At 47.6% G+C, this 16,342-nt stretch overlaps 1 protein-coding gene across 2 annotated transcripts; it reads left to right on the top strand.

The window, feature by feature from the left end:
* Positions 1-1,602: 1,602 nt before the first annotated feature.
* On the top strand, positions 1,603-16,163 carry Anxa9 (annexin A9). Of its 2 annotated transcripts, XM_090341057.1 has the most exons (13): positions 1,603-3,294; positions 3,820-3,911; positions 4,708-4,804; positions 5,848-5,942; positions 6,172-6,285; positions 6,514-6,604; positions 7,806-7,885; positions 8,079-8,138; positions 9,442-9,526; positions 9,674-9,769; positions 9,868-9,926; positions 14,042-14,164; positions 14,856-16,163. In XM_090341057.1, exons 2-13 carry the CDS (start codon positions 3,837-3,839, stop codon positions 14,916-14,918), a joined length of 1,038 nt encoding a protein of 345 aa, XP_090197183.1. In that variant the 5' UTR covers positions 1,603-3,294; positions 3,820-3,836; the 3' UTR covers positions 14,919-16,163. The 2 variants fall into 2 exon arrangements, with proteins under 2 accessions (XP_090197183.1, XP_090197184.1); XM_090341058.1 differs by having other exon boundaries at positions 1,603-3,911; positions 15,803-16,163.
* Positions 16,164-16,342: the final 179 nt, after the last annotated feature.

Raw genomic sequence — 16,342 nt, 5'->3', positions numbered from 1 at the left:
CATCCTAACCCTGGGCCTGCGTGTTGTCCCTGAGTAGGTTACCATGCTACCACTGGAGCCACAGTGCCACTTCCGATTTTCTAGTGGTTAATGGGAGATAACAGTCTTTTGAACTTTAGTGCCTGGGCTGGCTTTGAACTGCCATCCTCAGATCTCAGCCTCCTGAGTAGCTAGGATTACAGGTGTGAGCCACCATGCTCCACAACAACAGTGTTTTTAATCTCTGAAACATCTGCCAAGCTTGAAATCATCTAATTTAGAGCATGAGTGGGGAAGCCTCCTTCCGCTCTTGGTATTGAGCAAAACAAAACCCACAAATAAAAGGAGTGAGTTGTGGAGCCAGGAGTGGAGCCTAGTGGAAGAGTGCTTGCCTAGCATGCATGTAAGCCCTGGGTTCCACTCCTTGGTACCACATGCACAGAAAAAGCTGAAAGTGGTGCAGTGGCTCAAGGGGTAGAGCTCTATACTTGAGAAAGTTCAAGGACAGTGGTTAGGCCATGAGTCAAGCCTCAGGACTGCCAAAAACAAACAAACAAACAAAAAAAAGGAGTGAGTTGGGCTGAGAATGTGGTTTCATGGTAGAGTGCTTGTGCCAAAGCTTAGGAGTCTGCACTTCTCAATAAGTGGACAGAAAGTCCTTTAATATCTGGGGGAGGAGCCAAAGATCTCAAGCGGCTTGGAGTCGGGGACTTCCTACTGTTGGTGGTTTCTGGTGCCCTCTTGTGGCCAGATTGGGGATTGACGGAAGAAGTTGCAGAAGAGAGCCGAGGTAGGACTTTAGACAAGTAGTAATAAACTATCATTATAAAATAATATTGTAACGATACTTCTTGCTATATATTAGTTAACATTTTGCCACATGTACTTAATACTCTGTACCTAGAACTTTTAAAAGTATATTTGGGTGGGGAGGGAGATGATGAGGATAGAGCCTAGGACCTCATCCATGCTAGCTAGACAAGTAACTGCTCTATCACTGAGCTGCCTATCCACGCCGTGTGTATTTAGTTAATTTTTACAACAACCCAGGACTTAAACACTACTATGTTTTTTTTTACTACCATATAGGAGGTTCATTGTAATATCCATAGATACACTGTGCTTTGAATAAGTTCACTCTCCTGTTTTCAGTGCTTGGAGTACCTTGTGCTCTGTGTGTGTGTGTGTGTGTGTTACCAAAGAATTGAACCGGGTCTTTGTGTATGCTAGGCAAGCACTCTACCACTAGGCCAAACCCCCCCCCCTTTTTTGTGGGTCATGGGACTTGAACTTGACCTGGGTGCAGCCCCTGACCTCTTCAGCTCAAGGCTATTGCCCTACCCCTGGGCCTGGGCTTTGTCCCTGAGCTCTTCAGCTCAAGACTACAGGATACTTGGCCTTCTGAGTTTGACTTATTTCACTCATTATGATGATCTCCAGTTCCATCCATTTTCCTGAAAATATCATGCTTTTGTTCTTGTTTATGTCTGAGTGGTTCTCTCTCTCTCTCTCTCTCTCTCTCTCTCTCTCTCTCTCTCTCTCTATCTATCTATCTAATATGTATAATATAGATAGATAGATATCACATTTTCTTTAATTCACAGATCAGTAAGCATATAAGGCTGACTCCACAGAATGGCCTTCATGCCTAGTGCTGTGTACTATGTCTATTTTGAAGATGAGAAACTGACCACAGAAAGGCTAAGGTTCTTACCCAACAACACACAGAGACCAAAATTCTGGCTTGCCAAGTTTGACTCCAGCACTTCTGTTTGTGGCCACCATGCTAGGACTGAGTCCCATTTTCCATGTAGTTAGGTAAACATCAAGGTGTAAATATATTACATGACATATTTGAGTTACACCATCAAATTGTTCATTGTTTATCTGAAATTCTAATTTAACTGGGTGTCCTATATTTTTGTTTGCCTAACCTAACACGTCATTTACAAGTTACTTTTGTCTGCCACATGTTATTACACACATTATCTCATTTATTCCTCTCAGGAAACCTATCCTCAGATGCCCCAGCCTATCTCCCAAGCTCAGTCTTTCCCAATATTTCCATTTAGAGGGCTCAAATGACTTCAGTGTACAGACATTACAATTGGCAGAGCCTGGGATTGAACCCATGCCCTTTGGCTCCATGTTTACCATTTCAATACAAAAGTAAAAAGAAAAGTATCTGGTCATCTTGGAAATCCTGCTTCATGGTGTTTCCCCAGGCTGGGATGCTCTTGTGGGGTAACTTTGGAAGCACTGTAAGTCTCTCTTCTAAGGATACAGGAAAACTCAAGGCTGGCCATCCTGGGTTGGGAGATTAGCAGAGGCATGAAGACAAGTGCTGCAGTTTCTGTGCCTAGCTCTCACCTAACAGGCAAGAAGAAGACTGTCTCACCCCCCCCCCCCCAGCCAGCTGTGAGGGTGGAGCAATTGTTCAGGTCCCCCGAGGCTCCACAGGACTGTTCACCTGCGGCTCTGAGCCCTGAGTACGTTAATCACACACAGGTGCTGGGCTTGTGTCACCACCAGCAGAAATCTCTAGAGAGCCCCAGCAGTCAAAAGGCAAAGTGCAGGAATCTAAGAATCGGGGGCCCAGGGAGCCCAGGCCTTCCCATTGCCTTTGGGAGCAAGGTGCTCGCTCCCACGTTCGTGCTGGAAACACCCTCGCATTCTTCCCTCCTGACTGTCCATCAGCCCCACCCCTGATTACCTGCGCCCTTCCTTCTTCACAGATAGAAACAATCCCCCGTCTTCCCGCCAGACTGGCTGGCTGTACTAAGGCAATCAGCGAGGAAGTTTCTGGGCTGGGACCCCCTGTAGGGTGCAGGTTGGGGTGCCCACTGGTATGTGCCCCAACAGGTTTTTCTCTATCAATCTTGAAATCAGCTCGGGCCTGTCTGACTTGCCTCCAGGGAGCTGGAGCCAGAGGCAGAGCCAGGTCACATGCTGGACTTCAGAGATTTCAGGCTTCTGTGGCCCCACCTGGCCCCACAGGGAAACCACGGCACAAAGCCTCCTGTGTCTGACTGAGCTGCCGAGAGTCAGGCTGAGTTCACCTGTGTGGGTTACGGCCCAGTTCCTGGGAGGAGAGATGCTAGGGAGAGGTGGACCCGGTGCTGCCAGGTCCTCTCCATGGCTGGGAGGGGCCAATGTCTAAACCAACAGCTGGGTTGGTCTACAAGAGAGGTCATCTGACCAGCTGCTCAGCCAAGACTGTCCACGCCCCCTTCTACCAGGCTACACACCAGCTGGTGCCCACACAGGCAAGCCACTAGGCCACCACAATATCTACCTCACGTCTAGCTCCACTGGGTAAGTGCCGGGCCCTTGGGTCTGGGAAAGGGGCTTGTGGACCGCTTGGAGCGGCGAAACTGTTTTCCTCCCCAACATGGAGAAGCCCTGCTCCCTTGTCCAGGGACCCAGGTCCCCACAGAGACGCATCCATCAGCTCTGAGATTGCACCTGCTGACCCCAACACCCCAGCCTGAGATTCTAAGGAAAGGCAGACAAGCAAGGAGACAACTTTGAAGGCTGGGGCTGGCAATGTCTTTCCCATGTGCCGAATTGAGCCATGTCCCCTAAATCCCCTGCATGGCCCTGGGCTGGAAGAACTTAGCCCTCAGAAGGAAGTATGGCCTCTGGCTAAGGACTGAAAAGTCTTGGGTCCAAGTCAGTGCTTGCTGCCTAAGGAGGGGGGACCGGTGGGGAAATGGGACCTCTCCTCTTATCCCTTGCTTTCTATTCCAGCTTGGGCCTGAAGCCTGGGGTCTAGGGGAGGGGGGTCCTAGTAGCCCCAGGCAGGAGATTCACCTCAACCAGTTCCCATTCCTTCCTTAGGGAAGCCTGGCTGTACAATGTCTGTGAGCAGTGAGAATATGGGACACTCAGTGACCCGAGAGATACTCAGCTACCTGGGCCTTGCCAACAAGGTAGAGGCTGTTGGGATTTTAGGGATTTTAATGTTTATGGGGCTTTACACATGTCAGGGAGTCTCCACCACTCCTGATCCTTATAGTTGCTGGGCAGGTGCTCTACCACTTCAGCAAGGTTCCTAGGTCCAGGATTTTTCCTTCCTTCCTTCCTTCCTTCCTCCCTTCCTTCCTTCCTTCCTTCCTTCCTTCCTTCCTTCCTTCTTTCCTCCCTCCCTATCTCTCCCTCTCTCCCCTCTCTTGCCAGTACAGAGTTGGGGGTTTAGTGGACACTGAACTCAGGGCCTTGAACTTGCTCTGCTTGCTTGTTTGGTATTCTACTATTTGAGCCATGCCTCTAGCCAGGTTTTTGCTCATTAATTTTGGAGATAGAGTCTCATAGACTTTTCTGCCCAGACTCTCAACTATGATCCTCCAAATCTCAGCATCCTGCGTAGTTAGAATTGCAGATGTGAACTACCAGCACTACTCTAGGATTTTTTTTTTTTTTTGCCAGTTATGGGGATGGAACTCAGGGCCTGAGCACTGTCCTTTGGTGTTTCACAAGGCTAGATCTCTATCACTTAAGCCACAACACCACTTTCAGCTTTTTCTATGTATATGGTACTGAGGGATCGAACCCATGTCTTCGAGCATGCTAGGCAAGCACTCTACCACTAGGCCAAACTCACGGCCCCTAGGATTGTTTTTAATGTGCCAACTCGGGGGCTATGAGTGGAGAACCCTCCCTAGGTTCTGCCAAGGCCTAGCTTGCAGTTGGGCAATACTCCCTCTTAATTGTGCCATTTTCTTACAGACTGCCGCTTGGGGAACTCTGGGTACCCTCAGGACCTTCTTGAGCTTCAGTGTGGATAAGGATGTGCAGAGGCTGCTGAGAGCCATTACGGGCCCAGGTGAGCCCCTTTATTCTACAATTAGTAGTACAGCAGTACCTTTTGCAAGCTAATCTATATACCTAAGGGGAGCCAGAAAATTAGAACTGCTAATTGGCATGTGTGCATGCATGCATGTGCTGGTTTTAGAATTTGAACTCAGAGCCTGAGCACTGTCCCTGAGCTTTTGGGCTCAAGGCTAGCATTCTACCACTTGAGCCACAGCTGCATTTCTGCCTTTTCAGTGGTTAATTGGAGGTAAGAGTCTTGGGCTTTCCTGACTGGGCTGGCTTTGCGCCATGATCCTCAGATTTCAGCTTTCTGAGTTGCTAGGATTATAGGCGTGAGACACTGATGCGGGTTTAGAACACCTCATTCTCAGAAGTGTTTGTCAAATGCCTGCATTCCTGTATGTCAGGTGCTGTGGCAGTGTGTCATCGCCACTGTCATCTGACAGCACCTCTGGGAGGCCAGGAGTACCATTTTATAGATGAGAAAGCCGGGACTAAGGAAGATGAAGGGGTTTGCTCAAAGTGACATAGCTCATGCATAAGAGCATAACTGAGATTCCAATCCAAGTTACCTAATTCAAAACAACCTTATGCCTTTTCTTTTCTTTTCTTTTCACTCCCCGTTGCTTGAATTTGGGTCAGATTTCCACACCATTTTGGCAGCTTGTTTGCCTGTCCTTTTCTTTTTCTTTCTTCTTCTCCCCGCCCCTCCAGTCCCCCACCAGTCCTGGTGCTCGAACTCAGGACCTGGGCACTGTCTTTTCAAGGCTAGAGCTCTACCACTTGAGTCACTGCACCATTTCTAGCCTTTTCTATATATGTGGCACCAAGAAATCAAACCCAGGGCTTCGTACATGCTAGGCAAGCACTCCATCTACCACTAGGCCACACTCCTGGCCCCTTGTTTGCACTTTCTTTTGAGAGCCAATGGATATAGGGGTGAAGTAGCCCCAAGGCCTTCTCGGGCCTTTCTTGCTTGCTGTCTCCTCTGGGGTGTGGGGACTCCGGTCCTGCAGAGCCCCGCTGACAGCCTGGCCCTTACCCTTGGTCTAGGTGTGGATCACAGAACCATTGTGGACGTCCTAACAAATCGGAGCAGAGAACAAAGACAGCTCATTTCTCGAGCCTTCCAGGAACGAACCCAACAAGTGAGACCACTCTGGCTCCCCGGAAACAGTGGGTTAGAATGGGGAGCTGCCGGGCATTTGGGGTGCAGCTAGCTGAAGTTAGCCCCTGTGTTCTGGCTAATCAGGAAGCTGATGCTTCTGGCTTGAGGTAAATGAAAACTAGCCAGATCTTCACATGTGCTTGCTCCTGCTTCTGGAGCATCGTCCCCTGAATCCCGCAGCCTCTGCCATGGGGGGGGATTTATTTCAGGATCTGCTGAAGTCACTGCAGGCGGCACTCTCAGGCAACCTGGAGAGGATTGTGGTGGCTCTGCTGCAGCCTGCAGCCCAATTCGATGCCCAGGAACTGAGGACAGCCTTGAAGGTACCAGGAGAGGACGTGGGCTGAGGTGTCTGAGGCTGGAGGACACCATTGAAGGAAGGAGAGGGCCAACTGCTTGGCCTTTGGCCACTCTAGAGGTGGACTCCATGCATATCCTCCTAACTGCCCCATGACTCTTTGATGGACTCTTAGATGGATGCCTTTTTGTCTGCCATCTTGCTGTGCAGCAGACCTGGTCCAATCTCAGAGCAGCTTCCCAATGTCTTGTAGGCCTCGGATTCTACTGAGGATGTAGCCATGGAAATTCTTGCTACCCGAGCCCCAGCCCGGCTGCAGGAGTGCCTGGCAGTCTACAAACACAGTAAGAGTTTGAGGGGGGTCACAAGAGTGGGAGAAGCTGGCCAAAGGACAGTCCATTCCTCCTCTGTACTTCTTTCAGCTGAGCCATCTGGAAACAGGGCTGACCAAGTTCTGTTCCCTTAGGCTTTCTCTCCTGCAGAGCCTCAGTTTTCCCAGAGGAAAGAGCCAGATGTGGTCATTAAAGAGAGAGACACAATGATTAACTACCTTAGTCTGAGACTTCAGGGTAGATTAAAAAAGTAATAACAACATTAGGCTCCCCGATAGTCCCAAAGGGACTAGTCACCTTCCCAGCCCAGTGGCTGTCACATCTCAACTCTCCTCTGAGGCTTGAGGGGAAGGCAGAACTTTTAAGTCTCGGATGTCACCTTTCAGGCCCAAGCTGTTGACCCTGCTTGGTTGCCACAAGCCTAACCCTCTAATTTGTAACTAGCTTTTTGTGCTGGTATTGGGGCTTAAACTCGGGGCGTGGATGCTATCTCTATCTCTTAGCTTTTTCACTCAAGGTAGGCATTCTACCACTTGAGCCACAGCTCCTTTTCTGGCCTTCTGGTGGTTAATTGTAGCTAAGAGTCTCATAGATTTTCCTGCTCCAGCTGGTTTTCAACTATGATTCTCAGACCTCCTGGTAGCAGGATGACAGATGTGAGCCATAGGTACCTGGCTTCCCTCCTCTTCTTACCATTATACCATTATCTTGCATTTCCCAGTCTTGGCCTGTGTTTTTAATTCCTTCTTTCCTTCCTTCCTCCTCTTTCTCTTCATAGTGCTGGGGATAGAATTCAGGGCCTTAGCACATGCCAAACGAGTTTTCTGGCACTGAGCTTCCCCCTCAGCCATGTTTTCCTCATTTCCCTTCATTTTCTCCTTTTCTTGTTCTTCTTTTGCATTGTATCTGACCTCACACATCATTGTTCCTCATTTCCGTCCATCCCTGGATTTTCCCCGCTGACACCACTGCAGTGATGGCTGCCTCCTGCTTGGAGGAGAAGGAATGAGGACTTGTGTACCTCACAGCTCTGGGATGCTTTTCGAGTGATTGAAAGGGATGAACTACTTCCGGTGGAAATGGCATCCTCCCGGTGGAGGATGACAGGGCCGGGCGGCTCAGACATGGGACCCATCCTGGAGAGCTCCATCCTCTCTGCTCTGAGGGGAGGGAGAAATCAGGAGGCCTCACAGAGCTCCTGGCCCTACTCCAGATTTCCAGGCGGAGGCTGAGGAGGACATCAAGTGTGAAACCAGTGGCATGTTGCGGGACCTGCTCCTGGCCCTGGGCAAGGTGAGGACTGGCTTCAAAAGGAAGGGAGTTTCTCACCTCAGGTCCGGGGATGGGCCAGGGAGCAGGGCTCGTGGCTGACAAGTGATGGACAAGAGAAGGTTCTGGGGAGGCCAGGGTCTGGTTTGCTCATCTGGAGATGAAAAAGAAGAACTGCCTCTCACAACGTCTTCCTGGGAACCGGATCTCCTTGCAGGGGGCCCGTGAGAGCCACTCTGGAATCATCGACTACCATCTGGAGGAACGGGATGTCCAGGTGAGCCAGAGGCGGGGGAGATTGGGCATAGCACACCTCCTCCATTGCATCTTCCGGCCCACAACCATGTACCTGTTTGCTCTGCAAACTCATTTCTGCTGTAGGAGGTGTGCCTGAAGTGGGGTCCTCCCCTCCGCCTTTTACCTCTGCTGCTCCTAGAAAGCTTACTCCTAAGCTGACAGACTCTTCATGAGGCCACTGGGGCCAAGGAAAGTTCCTCAGAGAATCAGGATTTTTCCAAATCAGGGGATAGAGTTGCAAGTATAGAGTCTCTCTCAGGTCTATTTTTTCTCAACAAACAATGCCAAGCACCTGTGGCTCATACCTGTAATTCTAGCTACTTAGGAGACTGAGATCTGAGGATCATGGCATGAAACCAGCCCTGGAAGGAGAGTCCGTGAGACCCTTACCTCTAATTAGCCAGCAAAAATAGAGCTGTAGCTTAAATGGTAGAGTTCTAGCCTTGAAGGAAAAACCAAACAACAACAGCATACAGACCCTGAGATCAAACCCCAGTATAGACACCAAAACATCAAAACTACTATGTTAAAACCACTTAAAAATGAACTGTTTGGCCTAGTGGTAGCGTGTTTGCCTGGCATGCAAAGACCCGGGTTCGATTCCTCGGTACCACATACATAGAAAAATGCTGGAAGTGGTGCTGAGGCTCAACTGGTAGAGCTCTAGCCTTGAGAAAGTCCAAGGACAGGGCTCAGGCTCTGAGCTTAAGCCCAGGACTAGCAAAAAAAATAAAAAATAAAAAAAATGAACTGTACAACCTGTAAATAGAGACAGGAGGGAAAAACTGGGAGAAAGCAAGAGATGTGACCCAAAAAAGAAATATATTCATTACCTACTTATGTAATTGTGACCCCTCTGTTCATCAACTTATTTATTTATTGTTGGTCATGGAACTTGAACTCAGGGCATAGCCTCTGTCCCTGAGCTCTTTTGCTCAAGGCTAGCACTCTCCCACTTTGAGCCACAGCTCCACTTCCAGTTTTCTGGTGATTAATGGGAGATGAGAATCTCATGAGCTTTCTTACCCAGCTGGTTTCAAACCACAATCCTCAGATTTCAGCCTCCTGAGTCGCGAGGATTACAGGTATGAGTGATATTGCCTGAATCACAATAAAAAATTAAAATAAAAACCAAACTTACAGGTACAACAATTTATAGGTTAAAAAAATCAACAACACTTCTTTTTTTTCACTCTCAATCCCATTTCCATTGTGATGGAACCACAGGTCCTCAAGTGGAAGCTCTTGATGCACGTCTTGCTGATTCCTCCCTCCCTCCTCAGGTACTCCAGCAGGCTGCAAGGCCCAGCCCGGAGAACGCATGGATCTTGATCTTCACCCAGCGCAGTCCTGAACATCTCATCCGAGGTACACACAGCCTTCTTGAACTCTCCCCTCCCTCACCCCAATGAGTGGGGAGTGTCTAATGAGTTGGAGGGTGTGTACAGAGCAGGGAGGCACCATCTTTCTGTGGTAATTCTCCTTCCCTCCAATCGGTTTTCCTTGCCTCCCAAGTGTTTGATCTGTACCAGCGGTGCACGGGACAAGCTGTGGAGGAAGCCATCCAGAAGCATTTCCGTGCAGATGCCCAGGCAGCCCTACTCAGCCTAGGTAGGGACCTGATGTGGATGTGTGGGGTAGGGTTGTCTGCCAGGATGGAGACCCGGAGCTCTGACAGTGGCCCTTCATCGATCCCTCTTTGCTTTCAGCCTCAGTGATCAGGAACACACCACTGTACTTTGCAGACAAACTTCAGTTAGCCCTGCAGGTGAGAGGCACACTCCTTTTCCCTCCCCTAGCAAGAAATGCTTCCAGGCCATTCTCTGGAGGATTTTCTCGTGTGTGTGTGTGTGTGTGTGTGTGTGTGTGTGTGTGTGTGCACACATACTCGTGCGTGTGCATGCTCTCATGCCTGGCCACTGACTCTCGGCTTTTTGTTCTGTTTGAATCTAGTGGTCTGCCACTAAAACCACAGCTCCACTTCTGGCTTTTTGCTGGTTAATTGGAGATAAGAGTCTTAGGGACTTTCCCGATCAGACTGACTTCAAACCTTAACCATCAGATCTCAGCCTCCTGAGTAGCTAGGATTAGACATGAGCCACTGGTGCCTGGTTTGAAACCATCTCTCACACACTTTATAAACCTACTGTAGCTCTCTTCCGCAGTCTTTGCACACTATCTTGTCAAGGCATAAAGGAATAAGTTGTCCTTAGAACTGAGTGACTTGGCCCATGAAGGCGCTGAAGCTAAAGTGTTGCATTATGAATGTCTAGGTGATCACTGTGTGCCAGGGCCTACCTCAGTATGTCACACACTTCAATAACCCTCCAAGTCGTTTTGCAGCCTTGCTTTATAGATGAGAAAACTGAGTATAAAGAAGTGAAGTATGTTGTCCAAAGCCACACAGCTAGTAAGTCGCAGTATACAGTTCCAGTCATAAGTGATATTAGTACCCAGGGCACACTTCCTTCAAATGCTACATTGGGGTCCATATTAGTGTCCTTAAACTGGTGAACTTCTCTAATCTGCCATTTTGCCAAAGACTGATGGTTTAAGCTGTATAAACCTAGTTACTCTAGAGGCACTGGTGGCTCACGCCTCTTATCCTAGCTACTCAGAAGGCTGAGATCTGAAGATCATGGTTCAAAGCCAGTCTAGGCAGAAAAGTCCCCGTGAAACTCTGATTTCCAATTAACCGCTCAAAAACTAGAAGTGGACCTGTGGCTCAAAGTGATAGAGCACTAGTCTTGAACATGAAGAGTTGAGAAACAGCAACCAGGCCCCGAGTTCAAGCCTCAATTCCAACACAAAACAAAGAATCCAGTCATTCTGTTGTATGAAGAGCTAAGAAGCATAAAAATATGAGATGAGAGGGTGGTCATTTTTGGTAGAAGGAATAGTTTTCTGTCTATCAGTTGATGACTATGCCAAACACAGTTTGTAGAAGCACTTGCTCCATCATCCAGAGATTTCTATCTTCAAAGTAGATTACTATACTTGCTCGAGAAAGCTTGGATCTCTGTAATGAGTCAACACTGACACTCATTGGAAGAGCTGTGGAGATCTGCCTACAGTCCTGTCATAATAGCCTGTAGGCTGGGGGTATAACTCAGGGTATAACTCTGCAGCACATGTGTGTGCACGCATATCAGCATTGGATGATTTTTTTTTTTTTTTTGCCAGTCCTGGGCTTGGGCTCAGGGCCTGAGCTTTGTCCTTGGGTTTTCTCAAAGCTAGAGCTCTACCACTTGAGCAGCAGCACCACTCTTGGCATTTTTTCTATGTATGTGGTACCAAGGAATCGAACCTGGGTCTTTGTGTATGCTAGGCAAGCACTGTACCAGTAAGCCAAACTCCCAGCCTGGATGATTTATTTATTTTTTTTACCAGTCCTGGGACTTGAACTCAGGGCCTGAACAATGTCACTGAGCTTCTTTTGCTCAAGGCTAGCACTCTATCACTTGTTCCACAAGCACCACTTCTGGCTTTTTCTCTTTATGTGGTACTGAAGAATTGAACCCAGGGATTCATGCATGCTAAGCAAGCACCCCGCTGCTAAGCCACATTCCCAGCTCCATTAGATGAGTTTTGAGACTGTTGGGATTACAAGACCCAGATTCTTGGATGTGAATGCCAGGTTTACCTTACAAGTTAGAAAAAAATTCTTAGACCATTTTTCTGAATTTCTTTAAAAGAAAAAAAAATCACCATACTCCTATAATATTCTTTTCTGAGAACATGTGGAAATACAGATTGTGAAGAAATATTTATTTAGAAAAATGACTTCTAGGGGCTGGGAGTTTGACCTAGTAGTAGAGTGCTTACCTAGTGTACACAAAGACCCAGGTTCAATTCCTCGGTGCCACATGCATAGAAAACACTGGAAGTGGTGCTGTGGCTCAAGTGGTAGAGCACTAGCCTTGAGAAAGCCCAAGGACAGTGCTCAGGCCCTGAGTTCAAGTCCCAGGACTGGCAAAAAAATAAAGACTTTTAGTGAAGACTAATTTAGAACATGTTTAAATCAATCTGAGCTCTATTGTTTTTGGAGGTACTGAGATTGAAACTGAGGGCTTCCTCCTGACCAGGCAGCTGTGCTACTGCTTGAGCCTTACCTTCAGCTCCCATCGGAGCTCTAATGAACGTTCTTGGTAAAAGACCTGCAGCACTATGAGATGCCAAGTATATCTTCCAGTGCTAAGACTAGAATTATAGTTAACATAGCCTTGGTATAAAGAGTACTTGCACATCAGTGAGAATATTCAGTTCATGAATGACTCTTGCCCCGGGTCTACATCTTTGTTAGATAAGAATGAAATAAAGGGTCCAGGAGTTTGGTCTACTGGTAAGTGTGCTTGCCTACCATGTACAAAGCCCTAGGTTTGATTCCTTGATACCACATACATAGAAAAAGCCAGAAGTGGCGCTGTGGTTCAAGTGGTAGAGCTCTAGCCTTGATAAAGTCCAAGGACAGTGTTCAGATCCTGAGTTCAAGCCCAAGGACTAGCAAAAAGGAAAAAAAAAAAAAAAAGCATGGAAGCTCGTCACTCTGGTTCACCCCTGTAATCCTAGCTACTCAGGAATCTGAGATCTGAGGATCATGGTTCAAAGCCAACTTGGGCACAAAAGAACCAGAGACTCTTATCTCCAATTAATCACTAGGAAAGAGGATAGGGCAGTAGCTTTGAGCTGAAGAGCCCAGGGACAGCACACGCAGGCCCAGAGTTCAAGCCCCATGACCTCCCCACACACACACAAAAAAAATGCAGACACACACACACACACACACACACACACATATATGCCAGAAGTGGAGCTGTGGCTCAAGTGATAGAGTGCTAGCCTGGAGTACAAAAGCTCAGAGATAGTGCTAGGCCAAGAATTCAAGCCTTAGGACCTGCACTAAACAAACAAACAAACAAATAAACAAACAAACAAATAAATAAATAGTGGACAGAGTATATAGCTTTGTGGTAGAGTGCTTGCCTAGCATGCACAAAGCAGCTACCACATACACAGAAAAAGCTAGATGTGGCACTGTCGCTCAAGTGGCAGAGTGCTGGCTTTGAGTAAAAAGTGTCCAAGAACAGTGCCAGGACCCCGAGTTCAAGCTCCAGGGCAGGCAAAAAATAAAAAATAAAAGGCAGGAATTTGGCCTAGTGGTAGAGTGCTTGCCTAGCATGCATGAAGACCTGGGTTTGATTACTTGGTACCACATATATAGAAAAAGTAGAAAGTGGTAGGGCCAGGAGTTTGGCCTAGTGGTAGAGTGCTTGCCTAGCATGCATGAAGACACGGGTTCGATTCCTCGGTACCACATACATAGAAAAAAGCCGGAAGTGGTGCTGAGGCTCAAGTGGTAGAGCTCTAGCCTTGAGAAAGTCCATGGACAGTGCTCAGGCCCTGAGCTCAAGCCCAGGACTGGCAAAAAAAAAAAAGTAGTACTGTTGCTCAAGTGGTAGAGCTCTAGCCTTGAGAAAACCCAAGGACAGAGCTCAGACCCTGAGTTCAAGCCCAGGACTGGCAAAAAGGAACAAAGAAAAGAAGAAAGAAAAGAAAAATATGATGTTTGTTTCTGGTGTTGGGGCTTGACCTTGGGACTTGGGTGCTGTCTGGAACTTCTTTTCTTTTTTCCTCCCCCCCCTCTCTCTTTTTCTCTCTCTTTCTTTTGCCAGTCCTGGGGCTTAAACTGAGCTTCTTTTGCTCAAGGCTAGCACTCTACCTCTTGAACCACAGTACTGCTTTGGGCTTTTTTCTTTGTATGTGGTACTGAGGAATTAAACTAGGACTTCATGCATGCTAGGCAAGCACTCTACCACAAAGCCACATTCCCAGCACATTAATGATGTCTTACTGTCCACCCCAATCTGTTTTTTCCTTTCCCAGGAAACTGAGCCCAATTACCAAGTCCTGATGCGAATCCTTATCTCTCGAAGTGAGACTGACCTTCTAAGCATCCGAGCCGAATTCAAGAAGAAATTTGGGAAGTCTCTGTATTCTTCTATCCAGGTAAGACTTGGCTAGTTCATAGCCTAGAACCCCAGAGCCTCACTCCCCCACCATCATCCACCTTCCCTGCCCCAGCTGAACGTATCCTCATCATATCAAAATGAGCATTGGTGAGTTGAGTTCAGGACTGCAAGCACCAGGAGCATGCTTTGTCTGAGAAGAGCTATGGGTCCCATAAGGGGTCAAACTGCTTGGACCATGATGGCAAAAAAACAAAAAAACAACAAAACAACCTCGCCTTCTTTTTTATTTTGTGCGGGTCCTTGTGCTTGAACTCAGGGCTTGCATGCTGTCCCTGAGTATTTTTGCTCAAGGCCAGTGCTCTACTGTAGGACCACAGTTCTACTTCCTGCTTTTTGGGTAGTTAATCTCACAGAATTTCATGCATGGGTTGACTTTGCACCACAATCCCTAGGTCTCAGCCTCCTGAGTATCTAGGATTACAGGCATGAGTCACCAGCTGGCTGGTGGGTTGGCAATGGACTTTTTTTGTGTGTGTGTGCTAGTCCTGGGCCTGAGCTCAGGGTCTGAGCACTGTCCTTGGACTTTCTCAAGGCTGGAGCGCTACCACTTGAGCCTCAGCACCTCTTCTGGCTTTTTTCTATGTATGTGGTACCAAGGAATCGAACCTGGGTCTTCGTGCATGCTAGGCAGGCAGTGGACTTTCTAATACTTGCTTCCCTGCCTACAGGACACAGTGGGAGGAGACTGCAGGTCAGCCCTACTGGCCTTGTGTAGAGCAGAAGACATTTAATACCTTCTGGCTCATCATCCTCACGTGACGTCACGAGATGCCTATGTTTGGTTGAGCCTGTGGAAGTCTAGCTAGGCCTCCAAATAGAATATTTTCATGGAGTACACATACTTGAGTTTCTCCTTGAGGCTATACATTTCTTTTAAATACCTTAAATTCCCTTATTCAAAACCTTGTCCATTCCTGAGTCTTTATTTATTTATTTTTTGCCAGTCCTGGAGCTTGAACTCAGGGCCTGGGCACTGTCCTTGAGCTTCTTTTGTTCAAGGGTAGTTCTCTACCACCTGAGCCACAGTGCCACTTCTGGCTTTTTCTGTTTATTGGGTACTAAGGAATCAAACCCAGGGTTTCACGCATGCTAGGCAAGTATTCTACCACAAAGTCACTTTCCCAACTCCTGTCCCTAAGTCTTTTTTTTTTTTTTTGCCAGTTCTAGGCCCTGCTTGAACACAGGGCCTGAGCACTGTCCTTGGACCCTTTTTGTTCAAGGTTAGCTCTCTGCCATTTGAGACATTTCTGGCTTTTTCTATGTATATGGAACCAAGGAATCAAACCCACGTCTTTGTGCATGCTAGGAAAACACTCTACCACTAAGCCAAACTCCCCACCCCCTGTCTCTAAGACTTTTACCTCTGTCTTGGGGTGGGATAATCAGACCTTTTCCATAATGTTTGCTCCCTTCATCCTTCCCCTGTCCTGGCCAGAATATATTGCTTGTATTGATTTCTTTGGCAAACCTCACTGTCATTCACGGTCCCTGATTGAAGTTCAGGTGGAGCGGGACCAGGAACGAGGTCTTGGAGCTAGAGGCACCTTTGATATGTTCTTGCTTCTGTGCATGGTCCACCCTCTTTGGTCTTCCCTCAACCTCTGTATTCTGTCAGGAATTTTCAGGCAAGATAATTGAGGAACAAACAGCAGAACAAGGTCAGAAGTAGCTAAAGACTATCCACATGAACTGGCAAGAAAGGAATCAGTTCTGGGTGCTGGTGGCTCATGCCTGTAAGACTCTCAGGAGGACTGTGGTCAAAAACTAACCGAGGCACGAAAGTCCATGAGATTTTTACCTCTGATTAACAACCAAGAAACCAGAGATGGAGGTGTGACTCAAAATGGTAGAGTACTAGCCTTGAGCACAAAAGGTATGGAGGGGAAGAAAAATGGGGACCATGTCATGAGAAAGGGTATCAACGTTTGTGAAGTAATGCACCTTCTATCTGGTGAATATAATGTAACCCTTCTATTAATCACAATAAAAAATTATTTAAAAAAAAGGTAATGGAGGTTGTCTAGGACCTGCTTGTAACAAACTCTCTCTCTCTCTCTCTCTCTCTCTCTCTCTCTCTCTCTCACACACACACACACACACACACACACACACACACACACACACCCCTCTGGTTCCCCCTGCTGGCTCCACTGGA

The sequence above is a fragment of the Megascapheus bottae genome, chromosome 10 (assembly GCF_031878675.1).
Source record: "Megascapheus bottae isolate mThoBot1 chromosome 10, mThoBot2.hap1, whole genome shotgun sequence".
In the NCBI taxonomy this organism is placed as follows: domain Eukaryota; kingdom Metazoa; phylum Chordata; class Mammalia; order Rodentia; family Geomyidae; genus Megascapheus; species Megascapheus bottae.
Note: the sequence above shows the minus strand (reverse complement) of the source record. Positions and strands in the feature narration are given on the sequence as shown.